This window comes from Nuphar pumila, chromosome 4, assembly GCF_984573655.1.
Source record: "Nuphar pumila chromosome 4, dmNupPumi1.hap1.1, whole genome shotgun sequence".
NCBI lineage: Eukaryota > Viridiplantae > Streptophyta > Magnoliopsida > Nymphaeales > Nymphaeaceae > Nuphar > Nuphar pumila.
In genome coordinates this window covers 7,840,844-7,861,250 of record NC_143252.1, presented here as the reverse complement: position 1 = coordinate 7,861,250, position 20,407 = coordinate 7,840,844, and the positions used below count along the sequence as shown (strand labels likewise).

The following is a 20,407-nucleotide window of genomic DNA, read 5'->3' as shown; positions in this document are numbered from 1 at the left end:
GAGCCCTTGTGGGCTGACCGGTCAGTTCTTTGGCTTACATGCATTCTACAGATTAGATCTTTATTTTGCTGAGATATTGAATTGAATGTTTCGAGTGACAAGGGCTTACATTGCTTTCATTTGCCATTCTATATTGCAGGAAAAGACTGAAAGTTGAGCTGCAGGCAACAAATGCTGAATACGTGTGGCTCAAACAAAATTTCAACATTTGGGATACAAAATCCCATGCACTTGTAATGTATGAACATCACCTGTGGAAGTTGTGGAGTTGGTGGTTCTTGGGATATGAGAGCATGAAGATGTTTGGAAGAACCTCGTTGCTGGGTCCTGTAATTTGTATCCCTTGTAAAGCAGCAATTTCTGTCTCATTTCTTTTCTTTTTTAGAACCTCTGCCTTGTAATGTTGGCTGTTCATGTTCTCAGTAGCTCCTCTTATCTTGGGTTGTTCAGCACTTGACTGAAGGTGTTCAATCTGGACCCACATGGAATGCTTGATGATGCTTGATGCATGCTGTCACGACCTGCTTTTCCCTATCGTCCGAGGCTCCAACCCATTCCGAAATGGATTATTGTTAATTATGGAACAAAGGGAGAAATGGAGGTGGGGAAAATCACCTTAACCTTGAGCTTGATGTGAAAACCCCAGGTCGCCTGTGCTTGCTGGGGGTATCATCCATGGGTTTTGAACTTGTGACTGTCTTTTCAGCTTGGTGTCTTGTATGAGTTGCCCCTACCAGATGAGCAGAGAGCCCTTATGGTGTGTTTTTCAGATTTTGAGAGTGCGAAACTCCGAAAAAAAAAAACATGCAACAAAGTAGTATGAGATGAATAAATAACCTTCTGCATTGGCATAAGCAGTTTTTTTGGGGTTGTCTGGTGGGCTTTGGTTGATACAAGTAGGGGTGGGCAATGCCCACCATGGGCCGGGTTTGGGCCATGATTTTAGGCCCAGGCCTGTTAGGTACCTGGCCGAAATGCAGTCCATTATATGTGGGCCGGGATCAGGTTGGCACGCAGGACAGCGGCCTGATGGGCCTGAGTTATTTATTAATTTTTTAATAATATAATTTTTTTAAAAATTAACTATTACATAGTAACTTGAATGACTTATTATTTACCTAATTAATTGTGTGAGAACTTGCTATTTGTTAATTATTACTATTTGCCTATTTAGTTGCATGAAAACTTGTTATTCTCTCAATAACCCATAATTTCAGTCAACCATTTATGCATTTTAAGATTGGGCCAGGTCAGGCAGGACCCAGCCTACTTCACATTGGCCCGTTGGGAATATGGGCTGGGTCATGGGCTTCTCTTCAAACCCGAGCCCGTTAAGAACCAGGCCAAAACTCGGCCCATTAGTAAATGGGCCGGGCTGTTGCCCGGCCCAATGCCCACCCCTAGGTATAATGATCCAGCCATTAGGTTGAGCGACCCATCAATTTGTGGCAAGCGTTGAGGGGCCTGTGACAATCAGCAAATACCTGTCCCAGATACACCACTATCTATCAAGATCAAGTCTAATTTGTTTACATGGGTTCCGTCCAGGAATATCTGACCAAGTAACAATCATGTTTAAATTTATTGTAATTGGCATGCAGGTTTGGGTTAGGATCAGTTCAAGTATCGGGTCCATTTTAGGTCAGATCAGGCACATATTGTATAAAGCCGTATGGGTCGGCTATGAAATGGATTCGGGTACATACTGAGTTTGGGTTCAGGTATAGATTATATAGATCTATTTGGGTCAGGTACAAAAAAAAGCATATCAGGTCTGTTTCATATCGATTTTCTGCCGATACCTGATTTGGGTAGACGTATTTTCTTGAAATTGAACATCTGAAAGCAATATTTTCTGAATCGGTTTGAAACTTGAATTGATTTTTAAAAAGACTCAGACAATTGGCTGCTTTAGGCTCGATCCCAGTCGAGATTTATTAATCTAATTTTGTTTTCTAAATTTACAAAAAATAAAAATAAAAGATATGAAACAAAAGGCCTGATCCTGCCTGATTGGAGTATAAAATTTCATGCCTAGACAACTTTTCATGTTGGTTGGTAAGTCTCATTTAATTTCTGTTGACCAGAATGAGTTTGAAAATTTGGGTTCCAATAGGACATGTTCGAGGACAGGATTTGGTGGGTCAAGGAAAAGTGACAGTGACCGTTATAGGCATGAAATTTTAAATCCGGGTCTCCATATGAAACTAGTGCAATTAATGAAGGATGAAGTTGGATCCATAATAGCAAAATGTAAGTGGCAAAAAATTCATCATGTAAATTATATATCTTTTTCTTTTTTTAACTTCTTTCATTTTTTGAACTTGTTAAGTATATTTTTTAAGGAATTTTATGTTTAAATATAAAAAAACTTAGAAAAAAAATGAAGCATCCAAGTTAACTCACCCAATAATGAGTTAGACCCCCAATCTGTTTTTTCTCAAGTCATCTAGTGGGCCAGCTATGCTGATAGATCCTAAAATGAAAAAAGAAGCAAGAGTTAATTTAACAACGCCAAACATACAAGCAGACGTAGTGGAAGTCAAATGCTGAATCAACGTGATGTATACATGGAAAAGCAATTTCAAAACTTGTGACAAAGATACAAAAAATCAGAATATTTTCTTGTTATTCCAAACAGTTTTCTCAACTTGTGTTCTCTGTAACAAATATCGCGAGATTTATAATAATATAGCGATAATATCGGAAGAAATTGCCATTTTAGCAGACATTTATCCTGAGATTTTCATTTTTAAATGTGTTTTATTTATAATTTCTTATAAAATTTATTTTTTATATTTTTAATTTGTTTTTTATTGCCGAGATTTTGCCGAAAAAAAAATGCAACATTTATAAAAAAATTTAAAATCTCTGGAGTTTTTGACTCCCGAGATTTTGCCGTTCTTAACTTTTGTCACCATGCTTGCGTTGTAATTTTTTCCATAAGGACTTGACCGCATGAGGGAACGAGATCCACTCGTCTCTGTCCTTCTGTCCTTATAATGTAACGTCCTACTTCTTGTAAGATCTCTTTGATTGAGGCTGCTGAGATTAAGACATTAAGATATTAAGATAAGAATAAGACATATATATTATAAGGTAGATATGGACTTTTCTCAGTCCTCGAATTTTATAAGATTCGGTCTACAAGGGCTGCTTATAGTACGGGGCAGATTGGGTCTACCATTAGGTCCAAAAGCAGGGACTTGACTAGTGGCATTTGGCAACGTATATAATATCCTCTTTTCTGCAGCTGGATAGAGAACCCATTTTGGTGTTTGATTGGGGGTTGGGGAAACGATCGACGATATGGGGTACGGTGTCGTCCAAGCGAGTCCATTGTTGCTGCTATGGGCGTTATCGTACCACGTCCTCTTGATGGCCTCAGCTCTTTGCTTCTCCAACCAGAGCTCAGCTCTGCTCCGATTGAGGCAAGGCCTGGTGCTCAACCCAGTCCCTTCTAAACACCCACTCAGTTCATGGAAGAATGGGACTGACTGCTGCGAATGGGAAGGCATCACCTGTGATGATAACTTCACCGGGGGCTTCGTAACAGCATTACAGATCTCCTCTGTTACCGTCGGAGATCCGTCTGGTCCCTTCAGCGCCATCGACCCTTCACTGTTCGAGCTCCGGCACCTCCGCATCCTCGATCTCAGCAACAATGGGTTCAAAGGTTCCATACCGACGAGGCTGGTGGAGCTCACCCAGCTCAACCTCTCCTATAACCACCTCTCAGGGCAGATCCCTCCAGAGATATCGCACATGACGTTGTTGGTGTCTCTCAAACTCTCTGGTAATGATGGGCTGCGACTCCAGCACCCTAGTTTCCCACAGTTTGTTAAGCGCTTGGGTCGCTTGCAGAACCTCAGCCTCGGTGGCGTCAACATCTCCATGAGTGGCAAAGCGGTTAGCCTGGCTGCATCATCATCCCTGCCAAATCTACAGGCTCTTCATTTGCACAATTGTTCCATCCACGGTCCCATGCATGAATCCATTCTCCGTCTGACATCGCTCTACTCTTTGCATTTGAGTAGAAACAACTTGGGGTACATACCCGATTTCTTCTCGAATTTCACCTCCTTGCAGGAACTTCGCCTGGCGGATGCACAGCTGAAGGGGAAATTTCCTTGGGGCATCCTGCAACTTCCCCATTTGCAAACTCTTTATCTATATCAGAATCCACAGCTCATCGTGTCTTTGCCATCTGGGAGGGTTCTTCCACAAAGCAGCAATCTTGCGATTTTGCTACTGTCTTCAGTAACAGTACTCTCCGCCAATAGCCTTCTTAGGTTCAGTTCAAAACTTACCCACTTGAACTTTTTAGACGTATCAGCAAACAAACTAAATGGGATGATGCCATCATCATGGGCCTCTCGAAATATCTCACGCATCGATCTCCATAATAACAGCTTGTCAGGTCCCATACCCGAAGCTTTGGCTAAGCTTCCCAGCCTCTACTTTTTAGACCTTAGCAACAACCTTTTCAGTGGAAGTATCCCTCCCGGCCTTCTCAACAACCATCCTTCTCTAAAGTACTTAATCCTCGGCAACAACAGGTTGAACGGTTTGCTCTCTCATTTCTATGCTCAGTTTTCAAACTTAATCTGGCTTAACGTCAGCAACAACTTATTGAGCGGAGAGATCCCCTCTTCCATAAGTAGGCTATCTAAACTCAGATCCCTCACTCTTTCATCAAATAACCTGACAGGATCAATCCCAACTTCTATATGCAACTGCAACGTGCTCGGTTACCTTGACCTCAATAATAATAGCCTCACAGGTTCCATACCAGGTTGTCTCACTAGCCTAGATGGGCTGATCGTGTTGAATCTAGGTAGGAACCGATTGCAAGGCTTAATTCCAGAAGGGTTCACGAACCGTAGCAGCTTAAATGTGATGCAATTGAACAACAATCTACTAGTCGGCAAAATACCAAGGTCTCTCACTAACTGCAGCAGCTTGCAACTTTTAGACCTAGGAAACAATAAATTGGAGGATAAATTTCCCTCTTGGATAGGGCATCAGACCCAATTAAAGGTGTTGGTGTTGCATTCCAACCGTTTATATGGTTCCATCACATCCTTCGGCTCTGAAAGCGCATTTCTTCTAGTACAAATCTTTGATATTGCTGATAACCAATTTTCAGGAGCCCTACCCTCGAGACTATTTAAAACTTTCAAGTCCATGATGGTAAATAATGAAATCGATAATGGCCATCTGGTCATCAATACTTATACATATCCATCTATTTATACTCCAAATGTCATATTGACAATTAAAGGAGCAAATATGTTGGAAACCAAGATAATTGCTGGTCTAACCACCATTGATCTTTCTATCAATATGTTCACCGGTAAAATCCCAGAAGAGATAGGGGCGTTGGCATGGTTACATGCACTAAACATGTCACACAACCATCTGAAATGTCCCATTCCAAGGTCATTGGGAAATTTGCATCAAATGGAATCTCTGGATCTTTCCCACAACCAGCTAACTGGAGGTATACCAGAGGACATGATAAAGCTCACATTTCTCTCCACATTAGTCTTATCATTCAACAACCTCCAAGGAAGCATACCCACAGAAGGCCAATTCAGTACTTTCAGCGATACTTGCTTTGAAGGAAACCCTGGGCTTTGTGGGACAAAATCAAGGCCTTGCCCTGCTTCAAGTGCCAGTGACACTCCTCCCGTTATTTTTCGTAACAAGAAAAATGATCAGGATCCTGAATGGGAGTACATAGCCCCAGGGTTAGGCTTCGTGTTGGGACTGACAGCAACCATTTTGCCTATCTTGTGCAGTAAAAGAATGGGAAATTGGTATTGGGACCTTGTAGACAAAGTGCTGGCATCAGTATTCCCACGACATTGGTGTTTGAGTGGGGGAGTAGTGACTTAGTTGGTTCTGTAAGAGAGTCTTGCAGTTGGGTTGAGTAAAGTATTGATGGTTTGTTGTGCATGATGTTGTCAAATCCATTATGGTTGGGTCTTTGGAATGAAAGGAAAATACCAAACATGTTTATTATACAATATCCGCAATATATAAACAACAAAACTCGATGATAGAATAGAAGCACATGAATCATCAAAACAAATGAAAAAAAATCAGTGTTTAAAAAAAAATAACCGATTCAGCATAAAACAAAAAGATAACTACTGAAACATGGAAGAGTGCTTCGCATGAAAATGAGACGGTTTCATAAAAACATGCAGAACCCGCCATATTTTCTACATGTCACATGCACAATGCCAACACATTCATCCCTTCATTGATTGCCCAATGGGTAGTTCTCCCCATCGTTCCGGCCTCGTGGCAAGGAAAGCACCCCAAATGCCCATCGGTCATCACAAGCAACACACATACAGATAAGTATTACTTTGTTTTAGAACTGGAAGCCTGGAATGGTTTCCAAACTAGAATCAATAGAATTTAACTAAACCTATTGTTTGCAAACAAAATGCTTCAATCATTTGTTTTATACTATATTATATGGTGTAAACTATATCTAAAACATATTTATTCCTACTTAAACGAGTTTATATGAGCCAAACTGAGCTTAACACTTATTTTCCATCTTTCCCTTGCTGAGTTTATTTTACGAGTTGGAATGAGCTCTTTACAAGCTGAACGCTTGTTTCCCAGCCCTATCCGCAGCAACAGTATGTGCAAACTTTCTGCGGAGTGTTACCTAGCGAAGCAAGGTACCCCTTAGGGCATGTTTGACTCTCACAAAGCTTGTACCATGTTTGAATCAGTAGGACAATCACCTTACCCTTGAGCTTGATGTGAAAACCCCAGGTCGCCTTTGCTTGCTGGAGAATGCACCCTGCTTTGGCCTTGTAGCAAGGGAGCGCATCCATGGGTTTTGAACTTGTGACTGTCTTTTCAGCTTGGTATCTTGTATAAGTTGCCCCTACCAGATGAGCAGAGAGCCCTTATGGTGTGTTTTCAGGTTTTGAGAGTGCGAAACTCCAAACAAAAAAAACATGCAACAAAGTAGTATGAGATGAATAAATAGCCTTCTGCATTGGCATAAACAGTTTTTTGGGTTGTCTGTGATGAGTTGTGGAGTTTGATTCATAGTTTTTGCCCTTTCATGAAGGGGGGGGGCTCCCCCCAGTGCGGGTCTCGAGGGGGCATGCCCCCAAGAAGATTTTTTTTTGGGGGGCCTTATATTTGAGACCCGGTTTCTTATGAATCAAACCCGATTTGGTTTGGGTTAGGGTTGTTGCCCTTATATATATTCTCTCTTTTCTTTCTCCCTCTTGTAACAGTTGAAAAAGAGTAATAAGATTTCTCTCTGGGCGGCTGTAGTTTTTTACTTTCGGATTTGAGGAGAGGTTTTTTCACGTAAATTTGTATGTTTTTCCTGTGTTTTGTTTGATCGTTCTTGTTCTTTGTTTCCTTTTGGTTGTTTCTTGCTCACGGTTTTCCTAACAGTATGGTGGGCTTTGGTTGATATAAGTAGGGGTGGGCAATGAGGGATGGGCCAAGCTGACCCGGCCCAGCATGGGTCGGGTTTGGGCCATGATTTTAGGCCCAAGGTACCGGGCCGAAACTCAGCCTGTTATATATGTGGGCCAGGATCAGGCTGGCCTGCGAGCTACCAGGCCAGCCTGATGGGCCTGAGTTATTTATTAATTTTTTTAATAATATAACATTTTTAAAAATTAACTATTACATAATAACTTGAATAACTATTATTATTTACCTAATTAATTGCATGAGAACTTGCAATTTGTTAATTATTATTATTTACCTATTTAGTTGCATGAAAACTTGTTATTCTCATTAACCCATGGTTGCCAGGGGTTAGACCTGTGTGCAAGAAGGCTTCTTAATCCATGTTGTTTCCAGGTCTCTCTCTCTCTCTCTCTCTCTCTCTCTCTCTCTCTCTCTCTCATTACTGTAGTACAATTATTTTTCATCCCCCAAAATGAATCAGCCCTGAACGCTCTCATTTTAGTGTGTAGGAAATCGGATACTTTTCAGTTTGCTCTTTGCTTTTTATTTCAGAAACGCCAAAATAAAACACTGTCAAACCAGCTTTTGGAAACCCCAAAATCAGCAGGACAACTCAGACGTAGGGATGGCAGTAGGGCGGGGGACAAGGCCTCCACCCCCGCCCCGCCTCAAGATTTTATCCTCCACCCCCGCCTTCATCCCCGTTTCATGTCCTCCATCCCCGGTTCAAACGGGGATGAGGTGGGGATATTGCGGGGAAAAGTGGTCGGGGCGGGGTTGGGGCGGGGATCGTGGCGGGGAAAAGTGCACGTCCATCCCCACCTCCACCCCCGGACGGGGATGGATTTTAACCTTCGTCCCCGCCTCCATCCCCGTTTCATACCCTTCATCCCCGGTCCAAACGGGGCGAGGCGGGGAGGGGCCCCGCTTTCCCCCGGTCCACTGCCATCCCTACTCAGACGGCACATTTCGGTGACATTTGCATATGGGCCACAAGTTTCGTGGGAAGGAGAAGGGAACTGTTTTCGAAATCCCCAACATTTTCATTGGCTGTTTAATAAAAAAAACTCATTTGTGATAGCATTTCTCTTAGTAAAAAAAAACTTTCTTGAATGTGCAATACTGATGATGAGGCTGGTGTGGACATTTAAAGATAATGATTTTGCAACCGGGTGTTTCTCCATAGACCATAGCTCCTTTCCATTGTCTGTTTGAGTGCCTCTGACCTCAAATCTGAGGATCTCCCCCCATCAGATGAGAGATCAGATCTGGGTATCTCCTTGAGATCTGAGATCCAACAGACTAAAACACGCCCTCATAGTTGCAAGGCTAGGGATCTTTCACTTGCTTGAGTTCGTACTGAGAAAGATGAAGATCAGAAGTCATTGAGGGATCTGGTGTCATCTATAAGCCCCTTGAAGTTCATGAAGACTTGGCAGGAAAGATGATGTGAGGTCAGGTCAGAGGTACCGCCCAAGCAAGGACCGTGATCTAGACAGTGGTTGGTCATTGCCGGTTCTTTTTATATGAGATTAACAGATAGTGATTTTGGGAGATAAGTGCGGCAATTAGTTCAATGAAGGTCCTATCAATCAATTTACTTTATAACATTGAGTGCTCTGGAAAAATTTTATCTTCACTTTTCTTCCACTGAGCAATATGTGACTACACTTTGCACAAACTGATCACTTTAGTTGCAACTTTTGAACAAACACATGCTTATCAGTAGATACATTTAGCTTTTTCCACATAACATTATTAACTGTATTAAAAGCTAAGTCTGACAAAAGTATTGGCTCCCATGTTTCCAGCTTGGCATGCCTCCTGCTTTTTCTTTAGGCCCCGTTCTGAATGTAGGATAAAAAGTTGGATAAACTTTATCCAGATAAAAAAAGTCTGATGACTGACTTTTTTCTCCTAAAAAAATGGATAAAACTCATCCAAAAAGACAAGTTTTTTAAGGGAAAACATTCCCCATGTCTGGTTTGCACTTGGTGAAATGCATGGGTCCCACCTATTTTGGGAGAACTTTCGCCTTTCCCAAATGGAGCCTTAATGATAAACAAAATATCACAAGGGTGCCTCTCTCCTACCAATAGGCTAGCTCTTGCTAGTATGGTGAAATACAGTGGATTCAAGCACCAACAGTCAAGGAAGTGTTTAAAGATTTTTATAATGTTAGCATGCTTGATGAATGCATTGATAGGTTGCAATACACTACAGGACTCATGATTCTCATGTTAATGTCCTAAATGACTGACAGCATTCACATGATATAGCATTTTCATGGTGCTAGACAAATACCATCACAGCAACAACATAGTTTTGGCAATCCATTCATCATCAAAGAACAAGCACTGCTAAACTGGGAGAAAGGGAAGTACTTGTGCTTTAGTTCTGATTTCTAGAGAGCATAAAACAGCGAACCTCTTTGCAGAATTAAAGAAGGGTGAAAATTCAGGATTGAATCACCTATAACATTGTATTGAAGAGAGAAAAGAGGTTTATGCAAGGCATGATCAGTTCTCACTTCATCTTTGCCTCTGTAAAGAGAACATGCTTGTTTACCCGGGGGTCGTATTTTCTGAATTCAAGCTTCTCAGTGATCTTTCGTGGATTCTTCCGCTTGACGTAGAAGAACCCAGTGCCTGCTGCAGAGACGAGCCTGATGAATATGGAACCACCCTTTGCTTTGCCCATCCCTTAGTAGCAAGCCTCAACTACAACCACTAAAATCTGAACAAAGCAAGAAACAGGAAAATAATGTCATTCCACATCCAAGTGAAGAGATGCTAGAATTACCAAGCATGAATTCCTTCCATTCTTGCATGAGCCTACTTCTTACAAATGCAAAGACTCCAAGGGGATATTTGGAAGCACCCGCTCATCCGATGAAATGGGACAAGGCGCAGGGTGCAATATATGAGATAAGAGGGTGCAACTGATCACATGTATGAGATATGAGGGTGCAAACAAACACACCCCAAACTACAGTTACCATGCTAAAAAGGAAAAATTCCATGGCTAGATTAAAAAAAAAAACCAAAATTTCTGGTATATAAAAGATCTGGATCAATAACACAAAATCAATCTGGCTGTTAGAATGCATAGCTACTGCATAGGTTTGGTGCACACATGTAAGAACTCGGAGGAACTCAAATATGCAAATAATATGAAAAAGTAAAGAGATCAATTAAAATACATCTATAAGGCATTTAGTCAAACACATAGTGGGCATAACCGAGTTCCACCACAAAACAAGAAAGAACAATAACCAAACATAGCGAGATTATAAGAGTGGATTAAACATAAGGTTAACATAAAGATCTGACAAAGGGGTATGAATCTATGATTGAGGTTTACCATCAAAAGAGGAATAATCAAGTATCAAGACCCCCACCATTTTCTAACACAAAACACGAAGGAACCAATGAACCAACACAAAATAATTGCATAAAAGAAACGAAAGCACCAATCAATCAAACCCTTACCAAAAAACATACCTCTACCGGAGGCCAGAAGTCGGTTCACACACACACAGAGAGAGAGAGAGAGAGAGAGAACTTTCCTAGTATTTCAAACACTGTTTTCAAAATTCTATACACAGATGCAGCTTTTAGTCATAATTCCACTGCAATCAACTTATTTCTTGAAATTCCTAATTCAGACTTATTTTTCTATAAAATATCAGAAACAAATCTAAAGTGAGATGGGTCATGGGTGCAGGTAAAATGGAACAAAAAAAAGGAAGTTATGAAAGTTGTTTCAACAATAAGGGAAAATATGTTATTTTGTAGAACAAGGATAAAATCTAAACTTCCAAACTTTTTCCATCTACTTGCCTGATCGAAGTTAATTAATAACTATATGTCTACATGTTTATTTTCTGGGTATGGATCAAGAATTTAATAAAAGATGGTACTGATTGGTCAAAAGTAGTTCGGTATATAAATTTACCTTGAATAATCCCATAGTTATTTTGAATTTGAACCACCTCACAGCCTTACATGCTTACTTTCCAAGAACTCTAAAGTGTGATTTTTTTGGGCTTCCAAAACTTGCTTGTAAAGGGGCATTTGTTACAAACGGTCAGGATCCAGAACAGCTAAATACATGGAGATTCAGGTAGAAATTAGATGAGGAACAACCAAAATTTACAAAACCTCCATCTGAATCGGACTCATTTGCATCCCTATTACCCACGCACTCACATAGACACTTTCTCATGAAAGAGGCACTTTTGAAAAAATGAACTTTTTCATGAGGGGAAGTGTGATACCGTTTTTATAATAAAAAAAAGAGGCACTGAACTTTTTCATGAGGGGAAGTGTGATACCGTTTTTATAATAAAAAAAGAGGCACTTTTGAAAAAAAATAACTTTCTCATGAGGATGTTTGTTTTATCCAATGTGAGAAAGAGAGAGATTGCTTTCTTATGAAAGAAGGCAGGTTATACAAGAAAGAGATTGAAACAAATGCCCCCCTAAAAACTAAAATAAGAAAGAGGCCTCTTTCATAATGAGATAAGATCGGGTGCAATCACATGGCACAAAATTTGTGCATTAAACACCTGATTGCCCTTCATCGGCCATTGAGCCCCACAACTGACAGACCTGTCCCCAAGATGGAGGGTGATCAGGTGCTTAATGCACAAATATTTGTGCAATCATATTGCACCTGATCTTTTCACCTTTCATAATACAGGTTGAAACAAATACTCCTAAAAGTCCAATTAAGATCTGAATATAAATACATGTAAATGGCAGATTTTAAGTTAGTCAGTTCCGAATTCAGTTTTAACTGGTCCATCAGACTCCGATTAGGCCGGGCTTAGTGTTGCCTAAATCTGACCCGACCCATTTACATCCCTACACTTAAGCAACACTTCTTCCATTAACTTCTTGCTCTTGTAACTATGGGTGACATTCAGGAACTGTGAACTTATTTTTCCGAGAATTTCGTGATTTTTCTTGCTTTATTTGTTATTTCAGTTTCAGTATTTGGGGGAGCTCCGAGTCGAAGTACCAAACCAGATCCGAACCTTCCTCGTATCAATCGCCACCCGGTGACTCGTCTCGGTTTATCAGTCTACCAATCATTCGTCTCAAGCCGTTCCGGTCTTTTCATAGGGCCATCATCTCCCCTTCTCTCGGTATTCTTCTTCTGCCGGAATCCGCCCTCGCCCTCAAAATCCGGCTGGTACCTCGCCGCTGCTCTCCGTCGGCCTCCCCATATTGTGGGGTCCGTCTTTCCCCTTCCTTTTTGGTGCCCTATTTCATGAAGGGGGCGAAATTCCTTCTTTGTTTTCTTTTGCGTTCTTAGGGATCCAATTCTTCTTTGAAGACTGTATTTGGGTGTTGATTCTTTTGGATTCCACGTGGTTTGTGTTTCTTTCTTGTTTTCCCCCTTATTTGGAATTGTTGGTGATCGTGGGTTTCGATCTTTTATTGATGTTCTTTCGGATGATTGATTGGTTGGTTCTGATATTTCTTGTGATTTTCTTTTCCTGTGTTTTGTGTTCAGAAGATTGACACAAAAGGGCTTTCTTTAGTTATTGTTATGATCCATGAGATTAGTTGGTTGGTTGACTCATTGGTGTTATGGCTTTGAAATTTGGGTGGGTTCCTGTTTGTTGGTTCATCTCATAGTAACCACGATTCTTCTGTTTTTGGTATCACGATGCTTGCGGATTTGGTAATTCATAAGGGCCATTTTTGCGTTCACCACGAATTTACATCACTTCAACCACAATGTTTCAATCATCGTTGCAATTATGCATGAAAATGAGAACCTTGAGTTGCATTGTCGAGATTCTGCTGCATAGACCACATCAGTGTTTATTTCGTGCAATTTGTTCCGTTAGGCCTTTATTTGTGATTAAAGTGGATCAACCGTGGCAAGATATATGAAAAACTTTGATAATTCTAGTATTTGTTGATTAATTTTGCTTTTGGAATAGTTTCAAAGAACTGTGCTTTTGACAGTGTTATTTCCTACACCTATTTAGATGCAATCTTGTGTTAGTTGTGTTGATATTTTATATAGTTTGTCTATGTAGGCATTTGGACATGTAATTTTGTAAGTGAAAGGGGTGTCTCGTGTTACATTGTGATGTGGGTACTATACATTTGTTGGCTGAAAGATGTTCATGTGTTTTTATGAGGAATTGATAATAAGAGATTAACTAATTTTGTGCAACTCGAGCTATTTGATTCACATACTGAGCAGAGCCTTAAAAAATATACGTTATTCTTGAGAATCAGAATAAGTGCTTGTTGCTATTGAATTGAACTTCTTAGTTTGCTATTTGGCCAAAAATAAATGGGCATTCTGGCGTAGTAATTTATTTTCTTTCAGGATCTTGTGCGGTCATGTTGTTGGCAACCTTCACAGGTTCAGGCAAAGTTGAGGCCTCATATACTCTTTGGGTCTTGTAATATGCTATTTATGCTTAGCATATTCTATTGTAACTGATTGACCTGCTTGCATGCATTTATCTTGTATCTATGTGAAGTAACTCTTTTATTTTTGTCGAGCAATAATGGGTATTTCCTGATTCTGTGTTCTCTTATTAGTTACAAATCTCTCTCTCTCTCTCTTTTTCTTGGTGGCATAAATCTCAATGACAAACATATTTTTGGGGCAAAATGACTTGAGACTCTTAGTACATTTACAAGTATATACAAAGTAAGGAATGAATATGAGAGAAACTTAAGATTGGGGTACAATCTTGATATTTTGAAAATGAATTGATCATGATTTTCACTTTTTGCGAATTGATTGTGTTAAAAACCTCAATAAATCCAAATACTGGCGATATGCATGACTATCATTCTATTAGGCATCACAGAGCATGAACTTGTCTTTGGGGATATTGATGATGACAGTGGAAACATTATATTATGGTGTACTGTTATGTCTGCTAAGTGGTATGCCTTTCACATAGTATTGCATTTAATGGAAATGCTTTCAAGGTATTTATTTTAAATGTATTTTATGTGTTATTGTTTTAAATGCAAATTTTGTTGCATTCTTTATCATACATTGGCAAGAATGCTATTTTCCTTGCTTCAATGACATGAATGCAATATAATGAAAAGGAAATGTTGTTTCTCTATAATGTACATTGTTCAGTTCTCCTTTTCACTTCTTTCATTTTCTGAAAAATGAAAATCTGAGGCATCCTGCTTTTGTATAATTATCCAGACCTTCAGACAATGTGTAAGGTCGGATATAACAGAGAAGCAAATTCATTTCATTCTTTTTCTGACAATTTTCAAGTTGTCTGCAAGTACTGGTATTGATAGCAAATAGATATCCTTTTCCTTAAATAGATGTATCATGTTTCCTTAAAATTTTGATGGCATATCATCTTATTTAATTTAATTGATTTTCTGGTGCCTGTTGATGGGTCATCCAGGGCATCAAGGATTAAGACTATAAAGCACAATGAATCAGGTATTTGAAGGATATGAACGCCAATACTGTGAGCTGTCTGCAAATCTCTCTAAGAAGTGCACTTCTGCTGGTGTCCTTGATGGAGGTGGGTCTCGCCTATGTTTAATTTCCTTCTCTGTTTTGGATGAATTGTTTAAGTATCTCAAGAGAAAATAAAAATACTATCATGGACATGTCTTTTGCAGATGTTGGTTATATGAATTTTGTCACTTTAGTTTGTTTATTTATTTATTATATTATGGCCATGTATATTCTTAAATTTGGTTTATTTAGGGATTCAGGCATGTTTTTTTTAAGTTTGATATTTTCAGTTGTCAGGTGCTTGGTTTCCATTTTTTTCCTTGATATGAGCATTTTGGTTTCAAATGTATGACTTTATGAGAAATCCATATTGTTGATGAACATTTTAAATAATTTAGTATCCTTTTTTTCTCCAAATTGCAAGATTATGCACAAGAGTGTAAGCCTATTGAAGATGTTAACATAAACCATGAATTTGTAGCTTCAATATTTTAATGATTCATGGCCCATCAATTATTTGAGTCCACCCTAAAGCTGTATATATTATGTAATGATATTTCAGTTGGAGATCAGTTTCTTTTTTTGTAAATGTTTCATGTTTGTTAATTTCTTTATGCTCACGATGCCCGTGTATTCATGTCTCCTGTGCATGTGCCTAACCGTATCCAGGTGATGCTTCATGTTCTTTCATCTTGACTCAGCCAACTTAATTCTCGACCTGGCCTTAGCTTATTCATTCACAAAGTTTGTCCACCAACTGTGTTCTCATTAATTCTTCCCCTTTTTTTATATTTCCAACCAATTAAGTTGACACTGTTTTTTTTAGTATTGAACGTGGCATATGTATGCATAATGTTGGCACTTTTGGAGCCATTATGTACTCTTTCTGGAGAATCTCAAATTAATTGGTAAATGGACATTATATGATTTCATAAATTTTTTGCTAGTTTTGATAGGGAATGGAAGCTGCTTAGTCTTCATAGCTTTAGGTAACAGTTCTATTTGCTAAATTGTCTCTCAGTGATAGGGTTGAAAATTTTCCTTTTGTTTTGACCATCTTTAAATCAGTGGTTTGCTTGTCCATCTTTTGCTACACCACTTTGATGTACGATGTGTATGGTTTGAGGCCAATTCATCTCTTGTATGGTGTACTCTTAACCAAACTAGGTGCTCAGTTGCTTTCTTTGACTTTTTATGGAGCTTTAGGCATATTTCCCTCAACGTGTTCTTTAATGAAGACTTTATTATTTTTGCTTTCTTGCAAGCTAACCACTACATTTTAGTTTCATGAGTTCCAAGAGGCTACCTTGTGTCAGTCAGGGGTCTTTTCTTTTTCTCTGTGCTTGTTTATGTTTGTCATGTCTTTTCCACTATTTAAGCTCTATCACATAGGCACTTCACTTATCCTATGTGTCTATGTCAATACAACTCAACATCCGAGTGGACATCAGACACATCATGCCTCTTCATTCTCAATGGCGATATGTTGCATATTTGCATGTGCTCACAAACACTTGTCCTCGTGTCCTACTGTTTTATAGAATTGATGAGTCTATATCCTTTGTTTGTCATGTCCATGTCCATGTCCATGTCCATGTCCATGTCCATGTCCATGTCCATGTCCATGTCCATGTCCATGTCCATGTCCATGTCCATGTTCATGTCCATATCCATGTATGCTTATGTTTCTAGGCTTCTAGCAAATCATGATAAATCTGTCTTGATTAAGTGAACTTGTGAACTAAGGATCGATTGGCAGAATTCTTGAAATATATAGCAATGAACGTCATTTTTACCTTCATCAAATTTAAGTAGGACTTTTGTGTTGAGACCATAAATGGTGCCAATCATTGGTTCTTCTTTGAATATGGCCTTGATTCTTCTGTCGCTATGTGGAATGTCAGGTTTTTGTTCTTCTCCTTAGTGGGATATATTTGCCCATTCTCTAAATCCTATTATTTGTTTTTTCAGAACAAAAAAAGCAGAAGATTTCTGAAATAAAAACTGGGCTGGATGAAGCAGAGGGCTTGGTACTGTGTGAATCAAATTTTATTTCTGGCATCTCTGTCTAGTAGCTATAACTATATTTGCATCACATCTTTGATGGTTTTGATGAATCTATGTAGATCCGCAAGATGGACCTTGAAGCCAGAAGTTTACAGCCAAATGTGAAAGCTATGCTTCTTCAGAAGATCAGGGAATACAAATCTGATTTGAGCAATCTGAAAGGTGAAGTTAAGAAGATCACATCAGCTAATGCTCAGGCTGCAAGAGATGAACTTTTGGAATCTGGAATGGCGGATACACTTATGGTAATGCACTGTGTGGAGCATATTCATTGACTCATAAGTTTTGCCGCTAATGCTATTAATCTTTAGAGATTTGGACCTAGGATAATTCATCAATTTTTTAATGTTTGCGAGGATGCAGTTCTACCCATTTCCACTCCCCATTCTCCAATAGCTTGCATTGATCTAATGCAACATTGTTAGAAGTTCAGAATTTCTCAAAATCCCTATTCTCCTTTTGGGATTGATGACGCAGGTGTCAAGCGATCAGAGAAGTAGGTTGCTTACATCAACAGAGAGATTGAATCAGTCTACTGACCGTGTCAGAGAAAGCAGACGGACAATGCTAGAGACCGAGGATCTTGGTGTTTCAATTCTTCAAGACCTTCATCAACAACGCCAGTCACTTTTACGTGCTAACAATACGGTAAAAATGAGATTTTTTTTTTTGTTCAAGCTGTTCTTCATATAACTGGATTTGAAAACTGGATGAGTAGGGATGTAAACAGTTTAGATTTGGATCAGATGTGGTCAATGCCATATTCGACTAATCAGATGTTGGCTAAATGGATTCGGATCGTGACAAGCTCATACCAGATCCACTTTTTTACATGTAAACGGATTTGAATATCTGTCTAATTTGGATATTTCTCAGATTCGGTAGGAAAAAGTCAAAGCCATATCTGCATCCGATTATAATCGGATATTGTTTTGGCTTAACAAATACAACTAAACAGAATCTAATTTGGTCAGATAAGCCTCTTATCTTACTGGTATTTAGTGGTATCATGTTAGCCAGTCTGCATTTTCTTGTTTGGTTCCTATGACTTTCAAAACTAAGTAGCATGAACAAGGTAAGCATGATCCTGTGCCATAGTTCATTTGCGATTTTTAGGTGCTATCTATTTATGGTTGTGATCCTAATTCCATTTCCCATCTTCCTCTGGACTCTGTTGTCTCAAGATCTTCATTTCCTACCCATAATTCAGCAAGGTTTTTGGATCATAGAAATGAAATCATAGTCCAGTGCTTTAACTGGCCCTTTTTGGACATCTTTTTTGCTAATGTGCCCCTAAAGCACTACTTTTGCTTGGTTTATTTTCCCCAACCGTGCTTGGGAAGTCACAAGGTGCATTCTTTACATCCTCCATTTCAGTGTTTTCTGTGAATCACTAGTTTTGCTTTTCAAGGCATTGCATGTAATTTCTAAAGCAAATGTACTCTTGACGTTTTCGATCATCACATGCTCCAAATTCAATTTTCACTCTTCATGGTTCGTCTTTTTATGTTTGACAGTTAATGAGCTCATCATTTTCATTGAACTTAACAATACATGCTTTGACTATTCAGTCTTGATTGATAAGTCGGCTTTCTTTTGTTTTATTTTCTCGTTTTACATTCTTAACCATCATGCATGTCACATAAACATTCAAAAGTTCAAAACTGTACATTGGACCAGTACCTACAACGGGCAAAGGTGGATGCTGGGATGAGCTCTTATCCAGATTTCTTGCTCAAAAAGCAGAACATAATAGCATAACCCAGAACCCGGAAAGTAAAGAAAGAGCTTCTGTGGACAGCAATCTCGCAGAAGAAACTCAAACTTTGAAAAAGAGTATCCAACATACACTAATTTTCCATTTGCTACAAATAACATGGAAAATATGTGACTGCTCAATTGACTGGGATTATGTGATCCTTATCCATTTCCTTGTTTTGTTATTTATTTATTTATTCATTTTTCTTCTGTTTGAGGTACCTCAAGCTCCTGATTTTCGTTTTTACATAACTTCAGCTTCATGGTGTGGATGACAACATTGGCAAGAGCAGAAAAATCTTGACTGCCATGTCAAGGCGAATGGACAAGAACAAGTGGATCATTGGCACCGTAATTGCTGTTCTGGTTGTCGCAATTATTTTGGTTCTCTATTTTAAGCTGGCCCATTAGCCATCCGACATGGCAGCCTTTCAATGTGCTTAGCATTTTTCAACTGCTTTGAGTTTTCTACTGTGTATGTTATGACTAAGCCTCAGTTTTTATAGTATCACACATTGCAATCTTGGTTTTGGTCTGGTGGGCTTGGTTGTGTTTGGCTTTGGCTTTCTCTCATGATAAATAATGTTCAAATTCTAATGTCATTGTTGTTATGTCCTGAAACTTGATTGTGTTAATATCTTATTGTATCTGTTAATGGGTTAATCATGCCTTATTTTTCAGTATGGCCGTTTCTCATTGACTTCCTACAAGTTTTTGGTAGCTTATCAGTACAGGGAATTTGGACAAGAGATTGTCCTTAGTAGATGATTGGGAAAATCACCAATCTTAATGATGAAAATCTCCATTTTTTGGGTAATATTCATCCATCTTGTGAAATTTCCAAATTATATAGATATTTTGTGGCTGATAATTAAATGTTTTTTAATTCCTTTTTCTTAGGATGCCGAATAAAAGAAAATATATTGACAACTTCAAAGGAATCTGATGGATAGGAGGCACCAAGGAAGTTGTTATTGAAAAGATTGATCCATGTCGTTTTCTTATGTAAGGAGTGGCTTGCTCGTTTAGGTATACTAACAGGCTGTTCATGGAATTAACAATTCCCTGCAACTTAAGGGAAAAATGAGTCGTGACAAATATGCATCTCTACTTGTATAAGTAATTTACCAAAAGCTGGCCAAGTTTTGGACTATTACATATAACCGCTCTTTTTCATTACTTTTTCCGATGCACGCTTGGTTCTCAGCGCGCTAAGTTGGCCATTGTCTAGACAAACAAAATGACTAAAAATGGTTCCAATATTTACTTCTTTAACAAAAGAGAATAAGATGAGTTGTTTTATCAGAACAACTAATTTCATACTTGAGAGGGGCACTTGAAATTGATTAAGAAAAAACAGGTCGTGTAATGGAAGAGCCCGGAAGTATACTGATAAGCTACCAAAAACATCTTATTAAAATTAGTATACTGATCCTAGCTTTTACACTTTTCAAAATATTCCCCAAAACTTTTGTACCTTTAAGCAAATGCCTTACCTACTCTAGTTTAATGATGAAGTTTTTGTTGACCATAAAGTCATAATTACTCTATTGCCTCCATTAAGATGGATGTAAAGTTTTTCTTTATACTTAATATAGATTTATTTTTACCATAAGATGATTAGAATACCAAAATT

At 38.8% G+C, this 20,407-nt stretch overlaps 4 protein-coding genes across 8 annotated transcripts in view; 3 read left to right on the top strand and 1 right to left on the bottom strand.

Annotated features, from left to right (window-relative positions):
- SCC3 (sister-chromatid cohesion protein 3) overlaps positions 1–276 on the top strand; it is a 45,172-nt gene extending 44,896 nt beyond the window's left edge. The window contains exon 22 of the mRNA XM_090002395.1: positions 140–276. The gene's annotated coding sequence lies outside the window, so the exon portion shown is untranslated. The remainder of the gene's footprint in view (positions 1–139) is intronic.
- A 3,033-nt stretch (positions 277–3,309) lies between these two features.
- LOC149839237 (uncharacterized) lies at positions 3,310–5,901 on the top strand. Its single transcript, XM_090003953.1, has one exon. The coding sequence runs from the start codon at positions 3,310–3,312 to the stop codon at positions 5,899–5,901; it is 2,592 nt and encodes an 863-aa protein (XP_089860079.1).
- Positions 5,902–9,773: 3,872 nt separating this feature from the next.
- On the bottom strand, positions 9,774–11,061 carry LOC149839236 (uncharacterized). 2 transcript variants are annotated; one of them, XM_090004049.1, is made up of 2 exons: positions 10,971–11,061; positions 9,774–10,203 (listed from the first exon to the last, which is right to left on the bottom strand). In XM_090004049.1, exon 2 carries the CDS (start codon positions 10,165–10,167, stop codon positions 9,994–9,996), a length of 174 nt encoding a protein of 57 aa, XP_089860175.1. In that variant the 5' UTR covers positions 10,168–10,203; positions 10,971–11,061; the 3' UTR covers positions 9,774–9,993. The 2 variants fall into 2 exon arrangements, with proteins under 2 accessions (XP_089860175.1, XP_089860176.1); XM_090004050.1 differs by having other exon boundaries at positions 10,959–11,044.
- A 1,507-nt stretch (positions 11,062–12,568) lies between these two features.
- Positions 12,569–19,430, top strand: LOC149839235 (vesicle transport v-SNARE 13-like). Of its 4 annotated transcripts, none has more exons than XM_090004048.1 (6): positions 12,569–12,847; positions 14,888–15,010; positions 16,918–16,976; positions 17,073–17,258; positions 17,491–17,661; positions 19,000–19,108. In XM_090004048.1, the coding sequence occupies exons 2-6, from the start codon at positions 14,917–14,919 to the stop codon at positions 19,021–19,023; spliced, it is 534 nt and encodes a 177-aa protein (XP_089860174.1). In that variant the 5' UTR covers positions 12,569–12,847; positions 14,888–14,916; the 3' UTR covers positions 19,024–19,108. The 4 variants fall into 4 exon arrangements, with proteins under 4 accessions (XP_089860174.1, XP_089860171.1, XP_089860172.1 ...); XM_090004045.1 differs by having other exon boundaries at positions 12,586–12,847; positions 19,030–19,430; XM_090004046.1 differs by having other exon boundaries at positions 12,586–12,940; positions 19,030–19,430.
- Positions 19,431–20,407: the final 977 nt, after the last annotated feature.

What these genes read in the sequence shown, in the direction of transcription:
- LOC149839236 (XM_090004049.1), bottom strand. Translation starts at nt 10,167, where the DNA reads ATGGGCAAAGCAAAGGGTGGTTCCATATTCATCAGGCTCGTCTCTGCA.
- LOC149839237 (XM_090003953.1), top strand. Translation starts at nt 3,310, where the DNA reads ATGGGGTACGGTGTCGTCCAAGCGAGTCCATTGTTGCTGCTATGGGCG.
- LOC149839235 (XM_090004045.1), top strand. Translation starts at nt 14,917, where the DNA reads ATGAATCAGGTATTTGAAGGATATGAACGCCAATACTGTGAGCTGTCT. An exon ending in GAATGGCGGATACACTTATG is followed by an intron (nt 17,259 to 17,490) that starts GTAATGCACTGT and finishes TTGATGACGCAG; the next exon opens with GTGTCAAGCGATCAGAGAAG. An exon ending in TTTTACGTGCTAACAATACG is followed by an intron (nt 17,662 to 19,029) that starts GTAAAAATGAGA and finishes ACATAACTTCAG; the next exon opens with CTTCATGGTGTGGATGACAA.